Source organism: Malania oleifera, chromosome 8 (assembly GCF_029873635.1).
Source record: "Malania oleifera isolate guangnan ecotype guangnan chromosome 8, ASM2987363v1, whole genome shotgun sequence".
In the NCBI taxonomy this organism is placed as follows: Eukaryota; Viridiplantae; Streptophyta; class Magnoliopsida; order Santalales; family Ximeniaceae; genus Malania; species Malania oleifera.
Window position 1 is genome coordinate 91283128 of NC_080424.1, and position 9359 is coordinate 91292486.

The following is a 9359-nucleotide window of genomic DNA, read 5'->3' on the forward strand; positions in this document are numbered from 1 at the left end:
GAAAACAGAAAAATAGAAACCAGAAAACCAACTAAAACTGAACAACAAATTTAACTAAAATAAAGAACAAACTAACTAAACTAACTATGAGCTATAATAGTAATCTTAATAAAATTAGAAAATGGTTTGTTAGTTTTTGGTTAAACTATGAGGAGGGTTTACATAATTCTTCCAAAAATATTTTAACTTGTTGCTAAACAAAAGAAAATCATAAAATTTAGTTTTAAATTTTTTCACAAATAACAAAAAATTGACAATACAAACAAAAAACTTACAACATAATGATAATATGTTTATTCACTTGATATAGCATAAAATAGTAAAAATCTAAATTGACCATTGATTCAAAAAGGTTGCAGTTAAATTCTACCTGTTGATTATCTAAATGGTCACATGACAACTCGCTGAATGTGCAGAGGAAATGATCCTCTACCCCCTGCCAATGAGAAGATCCAAGCCAACCCGACCAGATAGGCAAGTCAAGCTTGCTCATAGCCAGTATTCAAACTAAGAGAAAAACTATTTCATACTTTGAGTTCCCCAACATGCAAATTTTTGCAATCCATGTTTTAACATCTCCAAACACATCTAAAATTAGGAGTGGATTATTGAATTTCGCTCTACGAAATTATTAGTGCTTAGTTCTAAATGATATTTTCATTTTGGAAAAAAGCTGGCGTTTCCTTACATCAAGGCGTCCCCGTTGGTACACCAAAAACAATTCCAGACTGCCACGTGGAGATGTGTTACTATGGGATCCACATGCTAGGATAGCGACAGAAAAATTCAAACGCCGTTAGTCTTTAATTCCCAAAATGGATCCCGCCCAAATGAGATCCGAGAGTTTGAGCGCCCGTCTCTTGTTGTGTTTCCTTTGCCGGTCATTTCCTCCGCTAGAATTAACGGCTCCGTTAAATAATTGCGAGTGAAAGATGATGAATAGTAGCAGAGGATAACTCTGAAGAACTAGTGCGGGGGAAGAAGAAAAGTAGATAATATTTTCTTCTTTGATTTTGGCTGGTCAGCCTGGTTGGTTTAAAAATCAGAAGAAACCATGAAACGGAGCATTATAATTTCAAGGAGAGAGAGAGAGAGAGAGAGAGAGAGAGAGAGAGAGAGAGAGAGAACCCTTGCTTGTTTCATCATCTATTCTGATCTTGCTGAAATAGAGTAGAGACCCGTTGGAGTTGGGCTGGAAGAGAGCTTTCTTCCGTTTGGAATTGGAAGTTGATCTAAAAATATTTGCTGGGATATGAAAATTAGATTCAAAATATAAAATGTGGGGCGTTTGAATTTTGAGTCTGCTCCTTTAACATCCGTCGAGCTTCTCAGCAAACAGATGTCTGTATTTCATTGGCGTATCAAGCTGACTGGTACGCATAATTTCTCCATTTCTCAGCGTTTGGTCTCTGTAAAAAGAGGGTTTCTCGGCTATAATCGGTTCTGTCTCCTCTGCTGTGGTCTCCCTTCGTCCTAATACTGAGTTTTTGGCTTGAATTACAGCTGAGCTGATATCTCCTTCTTCGTCCTAATACTGAGTACTGTAATATTGTTTGACGCACGGTTCATTGATGTGTTCAGGTTATTGCTTGCAGGGCTTGCAGCCGTGGATGGATTCTTGATTTTCTTTAGGAAATAGATAAAGGGTTTATTTATTTACCAGATTTTTTTCTACTCTCATCGCTAGCTCCAATCACCCAAATGGTCAGGAAGCATAAGCCTCCACAGCCTCTGCAAAAGAGAACATCCTTCTTCAAAGTCTTGATTGGTGACTTTTCCAAGCAACTGGTACTCACTGCTCCTCTCCCTCCTTCCCTCTCTCCGTCTCCATCTCTCTGGTTGTCTGCTGCTGTGTTTTTTCTATTTTTTTTTCCCCTTTTTTTTTTCGAGGGCTAGGATTGGAAGGTTGATCTGTCCCCTGTTTTCTTGATACGATCACCCTGTAAATATATCTGGGTTAGAATCGCAAACGCCGCATGGAATTTCATGGGGCATTAAGAAGTCTTTGTTTAGCTCTTTGTCCACTATAAATTTTAAACCTTAAATCTTAAACTTTGCTTTACTTTAAACCAACCATAACAGTATTCCTACGATGATAATTTGGCCCTTTTTCTCAGGTGAAGTTTTAACAAACTTGACCATGTAAGACATTTATTCAGATGGGATTACATTTTACAAGTCTTTTTTTCTTGAATTGACTCCAAACTCTGTGCAATTAATGAGAAGCGAAACCCACGTTCATGTTGCAGCGCGTACAGCCGGCTTTTGTGAAAGAGCTGAGGGGAAATTTATGTAATGAAGCGACCATCAGAGGTCCTACAGGGAGCACTTGGAGCGTGGCAGTGGAGAAGGATGAGAATGGCTTGTTTTTCCGCAGGGGCTGGCAGGACTTCGCAGAAGCTCATGGGTTGGAAAATGGGGATTTTCTGGTTTTCTTGTATGATGGCAAAGCACATTTCGACATTAAAGCCTATGGTACAAATTGCTGCGAGAAGGAAATTGTATTGGCCGAGAGTCGCGACAGAGAGAAGCCCACTCCCACCACAGAGAAAATCAACCCCCCTGTTCAGCCTGCGGCCACCAGGAGAAAGCGTTAAGTCAACCTTTCTATTATTTGTTTTTCTCTTTTATACAAACTAATTAGTTTTTGGGACTCTTATACATGAAAATATTTAATACGCTGGGACAATCCGGAGTGGTGTATCTAACACTCTCTCCAATACCATTACTAAATTTATCCATATATTAAGGAGATGCTTAACACTGTTCCATTTTTTGATATTAGGCGGACGTGTGAAGGTTGACGAGAAATCTGATACCAGTACCATGGCGGAACAAGGAATTAATGATGAATGTTTTTCATTCAATTCAAGATCTTCATGTTTTACTGCAACTTGGTCAAATTCTCGGAGATATGCCATGGTGCGCATTTATTATTTAAAAGGACATTTGTTAAGTATTGTACCTATGCATAATAGATCAGTAAATAGTATATACTTCTATTACAAGTTTTATGGGTTATGATTTTTCAATTGAAAGAAGGGATATCATAATACAAGTACATACTATTCAAGTCTAGCTCTTTGGAGACATCCATCTTCATACTTAGGTCATCAAAAGGAGAAATTAAGTTGAGGAATTTCTCAATCGGAAGACATGCCAAATTGGGAGAATTTCCTTTTGGGGTACCATAGTACTTGTATATAATCAAATTAAGTTGGGAAATTTTCTGCACAGATTATTCCACGGGCACTGGTGATAGAGAAGGAGCTGAACGCGCACGGCAAGATGGTGCTGAAGGATCCCTCCGGGAAGTCATGGCCGGTGACGCTGTCAATGATGGTGGACTGTCGCGCTGTTATCACCAGAGGCTGGACTGCTTTCTGGAGATCAAACAAAGTACAAACAGGCGACACCCTTGTTTTTGATTTTGGGTCGGAGCCAGGCAACCCGTTGGTCCATGTTCACATCTTCCGATCTGGAATTGGAGCGCCGCCCCGCCGGAGGCCGAGGCATGTTGCTCCAAAGCTCAAATCCTCGTGATGTTCAGTTTCCTTCGCTTAATTTCTTTACTGTTTTTGTTGGGAAAAAAAAAATTCCTAGATTCCCGCGGATGATTTTCCTCATTTTAAGTTTTATCAGAGTGTCGTGCTTTTTTATTTTTAATGACTTGTACGTGCATGGATCATTTGGTGAACTGTGACACAGCAATGCTTAGTCCTGTAATTTGGAAGTGGCGGATTTGGGAAAATATTAATTAGGGACGGGTGTGACAAATACTCTTTATTTTTGTAAAGAATTATAAAAATATCATTAATTTTTTATTTTTTAAATTTTATTTAAAATTAAAAAATTATAATTTTTGAAAGAAAAAGTATATTATTGTAAAATATGTATATTTATATGGATGACTATTTAAATAATAGGTTACAACTTTTGGTATGCTCATATAATAGTTCATTACGTGGTTAACCTTTGAGATACTAATGTATTTGCCTATAGAAGGACATGTTTTACAACAAAATGATATAATAAGATGATTAGCAACATCTAACTCCTGAAAAACTAAACCGTTGAATTTCTATAATTTTAAATTTTTTTGTATTCTTCTTTATTTCATTTACAAAACGTTATCAGCACAATTAAATCTCTAATGGTATAAAAAGTTTCGTTGGTATTATTCTAACGTAAAAGTCTCGTTTCCTTTAACATTTATTATCTACATAACTTTAGTTTTTCGTCAAATTATATTTATATGTTAACTATATCTCTTATCTTGTGTACGTCTCCTTAAATATTTTTATGTTAGGATACATGTGAGAATAACATTTCCATTTAATATTTACCTAACTTTGAATTTTTATTTGTTTTTAAAATGATTTTATGATGTCAAATCTCATAAAACTTGAATTCGTTGTCTTTACTATTTTTGGAAGAAATTATCTGTTATGGGTACTTGATGCTTAGATTCATCTTAATGCTATGAATCTTGGAAGTACAATTGAAGAAGGAAATCAAGCATCCCTATAGGATTGTGTAAAAGTAATGATTTTCCTTCAAAACCATTTACACGAAGAATTGAAATTGAGTACCTTACTATTAAGGATCCATTAGTCATTTGGAACAACTTAAAGGAGTGATATAAACACCAAAAAATAGTAATTCTTCCAAAAGCTCGATATGATTGGATACACTTACAACTGTAAGATTTTTAAAATGTAAGTGAATATAATTTAACCTTGTTTAAAATTAGCTCTCAATTGAAGTTATGTGGAGAAAAAATTTCCAATGATGATATGTTAGAAAAAATATATCTGACTTTTCATGCCTCGAATGTGCTTTTGCAGCAGCAATATCGAGAGCGTAGATTTACAAAATATTCTGAATTAATTTCTTATTTACTTGTGGTTGAACAAAATAATGAATTTTTGTTGAAAAATCATCAATCTCGTGATAATCATTCTTCAAAGTTTGAAAGCAAAGGGGCTGACAAAATAAAGTTTTACATATAATATGCTTGGTACATAATATTTTGTTATCTTTCCTAATTCTTAAATTTTACTTTTCATTTATTAGATCATACAAAATAAACTTGATAAAATGGAGGATGACATATGTTTGGTGGATAGTGGTACAACTCACACAATTTTTCATGTTAAAAAATATTTATTACGATTAACATTAGTTGAAATTAATGTTAATACAATATCTGGCTCTATAAATGTAATAGAGAGCTCTGGAAGAGTTCATATTATGTTTTCAAATAGATCAAAATTGTATATTGATGATGCGTTGTATTCTAGTAGATCCTGAAGAAATCTACTACGTTTTAAAGATATACATCGCAATGGATATCATATTGAAACCAAAAATGAAGGAGATATAAAATATCATTTTATTACATCTACAGTTTTATACCAGAAGATCATATTAGAAAAATTTTCAAAATTTTCATCTAGCCTATATTTCACAAAAATAAGGATGGTTGAATCAAATTTTATACACCAGAAGTGTTCCGAACCTAGAAATTTTATACTTTGGCATGATCGTCTTGGTCATCCTAGTTCAACTATGATGCGACGAATCATTGAAAATACACATGGACATCCATTAAAGGATCAGAAAGTTCTTTTACCTGGTGATTATTTTTGTACTTCTTGTGCTCAAGGAAAACTACTTGTTAGGCCTTCTCCATCTAAATTATCTTTAGAGTCTCCATCTTTTCTGTAAAGAATACAAGGAGATATTTGTGGTCCAATCCATCCATCTTGCAGACCATTTCGATATTTTAAGGTTTTAATTTATGCATCTACTCGATGGTTACATGTTTGTCTACTTTCAACTCATAATGTTGCTTTTGCTAAATTTTTTGCTCAAATAATAAAGTTAAGATCAAGTTTTCCTAATCATTCCATTCAGATTGTCTGTTTAGATAATGCAGGTGAATTTTATTCAAAAGCATTTTATGAATATTGCATGTGAATAGGAATAAGTGTTGAACATTCTACTGCACATGCTCATACACAAAACAGTTTAGCGGAATCCTTCATTAAGCGTTTACAATTTATTGCTAGACTTATGCTTATGCAATCAAAGCTTCCTGCATCTGCTTGGGGTCATGCTATAGTGCATGCTGCGTCTTTGATTAGAATTAGTCCAACTTCATATCATAAGTTTTCACCTTCACAGCTTGTGTTTAACCACCAATCTAATATATCGCATCTTAGAATTTTTGGTTACGCTGTGTATGTTCCTATTGCACATACACAACGAAGTAAGATGTGACCACAACGTCGGCTTGGTATTTATATTGGTTTTAATTCTCTTTTTATCATTAGATATTTTGAACCACAAACAGGTGATCTTTTTAGAGTAAGATTTCTAGATTGTCAATTTGATGAATCGGTTTTTCTGTCATTAGGAGAAGGAAAAGGTAAAGGATTAACACAAGAAATTTTTTGGAACACCCCAACTTTGTCTAATCTTGAAACACGCACAAATCAATGTGAACTTTAAGTTCAAAGAATAATTCATTTTCAAAATGCTACAAATCAATTACAAGATGTTTTTATAGACACCAAAAGGGTCACTCAATCACATGTTCTGGCCGCAAATATTCCTTCCAAATTGATTGTTCCTGAAGAACACCCAATGGGAATAGTAGCTAATGAATCTAAAGTGCGCCGGAAGTGTGGAAGACCAATTGATGCAAAGGATATTGTTACTCGAAAGAAAAAGGAAATGAATAAAAGTGACACTCCAAAAAGAGGTCATTAACACTCAAAAAGAGGTTAAAAGAAATAAAATCAATAATCTCATATTTCCACAGAAGCAACACCAGAAGTGGTTCCTATATCGAAAAATTATGAGATCTCATTAAAATTTGGAAATATGCGGAGAAGAAATGAAGTTGTTGTTGACAATGTGTTTGCATATGCGATTGCTTCAGAAATTATTAATGATAATGAGTCTGAGCCTCAAACTGTAGAAGAATGTCGATATCAAAATGATTGGCCAAAATGGAAAGAAACAATATAGGTTGAGCTAGACTCATTAGCCAAACGTAAGGTATTTAGACCAGTAGTCCAAACACCTGAGAATGTCAAACTTGTTAGGTATAAATAAATTTTTGTACGTAAAAGAAATGAAATGAATGAAATTGTAAAATACAAAGCACGTTTTATAGCACAAGGTTTCTCCCAAAGGCCTACTATAGATTATAATAAGACTTATTCCTTTTTTATGGATGCAATTACTTTCAGATTTTTGATTAGTTTAACAGTTTTTGAAGGACTCGACATACGCCTCATGGACGTAGTAACAGCTTACTTGTATGACTCATTGGATAATGACATATATATGAAAATCCTTGAAGGATTTAAAATGCCTAAAGCATATAATCCAAAACAATGGCAAATGTATTATGTTAAATTACAAAGATCCTTGTATGGATTGAAGTAATCTGGACGAATGTGATACAATCGTCTAAGTGAATATTTGTTGAAAATTGGATATGAAAATAATCTTATTTGTCCTTGTGTTTTCATTAAGAAGATAAATTCTGGATTTGCTATAGTCACATTTTATATTATTGACATAAACATAGTAGGAACTCCATAAGAGATTTCAACGACTACTGACTACTTAATGAAATAATTTGAGATAAAGGATCTTGGGAAGACAAAATTTGCCTTGATTTTCTAGTTGAACATTTAACAAGTAGAATTCTTATTCATCAATCATTTTATATAGAAAAAATCTTGAAACAATTTTATATGGATAAATCTTATCCATTAAGTTCCCTGATGGTTGCTCGTTCACTTGATGTGAAAAAAGTTTCGTCCTCGAAAAGATGATGAAGAAATCCTTGATCATGAAGTACCCTATCTTAGTACAATAGGAGCACTCTTGTATCTTGCAAATTGCACTATACTAGATATAACTTTTGCAGTAAATTTGCTAGCGAGGTTTAGTTCTACACCAACTCAGAGACATTGGAATGGAGTAAAACATGTCCTTTATTATTTTCGCGGTACATCTGATATAGGTTTGTTTTACCCAAAGGGAGTAAAGTTGGAGTTGAAAGGATATGTTAATGATGAATATCTTTTTGATCATCATAAAGCTCGATCACAAACAAATTATATTTTTACATGTAGTGATACTGTTATCTCATGACAATCTGAAAAGTAAACGATCACCCCTACCTCTTCAAACCATTCAGAAATATTGACAATTCAAGAAGTCAGTCGTGAGTGTGTATGGTTAAGAACTATATAATCCAACACATTAAAGGTACAAGTGGATTATCACTGGAGAATGACACGCCAATAATATTATACGAAGACAATGTAGCATGTATTGCACAAACCAAAAGTGGGTACACAAAAGGTGATAAAACTAAACATATTTTACCAAAGTTGTTTTACACTCATGAACTTCTGAAGAAAGAAGATGTTGACATTTGTAAAATTCGTTCAAGTGACAACTCAACAGATCTATTCACAAAAGCATTGTCAACTTTAATTTTCAAGAAACATGTACATAACATTGGAATACGACAACTTAAGGACATTTCTTAATTGATTATATTTTTTAGGAGAAGTATGAATATTATACTCTTTTTCCTTAGTTAAGATTTTGTCCCACAGGGTTTTCCTTAACAAAGGTTTTAACGAGGCATATTCATAGTGTATAGTCATCCAAGGGGAAGTATTGTAAAATATGTATATTTATGTGGATGACTACTTAGATAATAGGTTACAACCTTTGATATGCTCACATAATGGTTCATTATGTGGTTAACCTTTAGAATGTCAATGTATTTGTCTATATAAGGACATGTTTTACAACAAAATGAAATAATAAGATAATTAGTAACATTTAGTTTCTAAAGAACTAGACTGTTAAATTTCTATTATTCCAAAAAAAAAATTTCCCTCTTTTATTTCATTTACAACAAATTATTTTTTATTTTTTGAATTTTATATAAAATTAGAAAATTATAATTTTTGAAAGAAAAAGTATACAGAGTAATGGAAAACTAGAACTAGGGTATCATTTTTGTCGTTTTTATAGTTAAGAATGAAGAAGTTGTTTCTACAATTAATTGAAAATTTAAATTTTTTGTCTATTATGGATTAGAACTTGAAAAGGTGGATGACTAAAGTCCTATACCTAAAATCCCCGGAGCCAAAGCAGTTATTCACTGTAGTTGGTAGTGGTGAGAACCTATTTTCATGGGGATTTCTCCTTCACTATCTTCTTTCAAAAAATGTTAAATGTGTCCTATAGTTACAAATAATTATTTCAAAATATCCTTATAATTATTCATAATTATTCTAAAATCTCCTTATAAT

The 9359-nt window shown here is 33.4% G+C and overlaps 1 protein-coding gene across 1 annotated transcript; it reads left to right on the top strand.

Moving 5' to 3' along the window:
• The first annotated feature begins 1199 nt into the window (after positions 1-1199).
• LOC131162064 (putative B3 domain-containing protein Os03g0621600) lies at positions 1200-3711 on the top strand. Its single transcript, XM_058118193.1, has 4 exons — positions 1200-1788; positions 2250-2592; positions 2786-2922; positions 3238-3711. The coding sequence occupies exons 1-4, from the start codon at positions 1702-1704 to the stop codon at positions 3541-3543; spliced, it is 873 nt and encodes a 290-aa protein (XP_057974176.1). The 5' UTR covers positions 1200-1701; the 3' UTR covers positions 3544-3711.
• The last annotated feature ends 5648 nt before the right edge of the window (positions 3712-9359 follow it).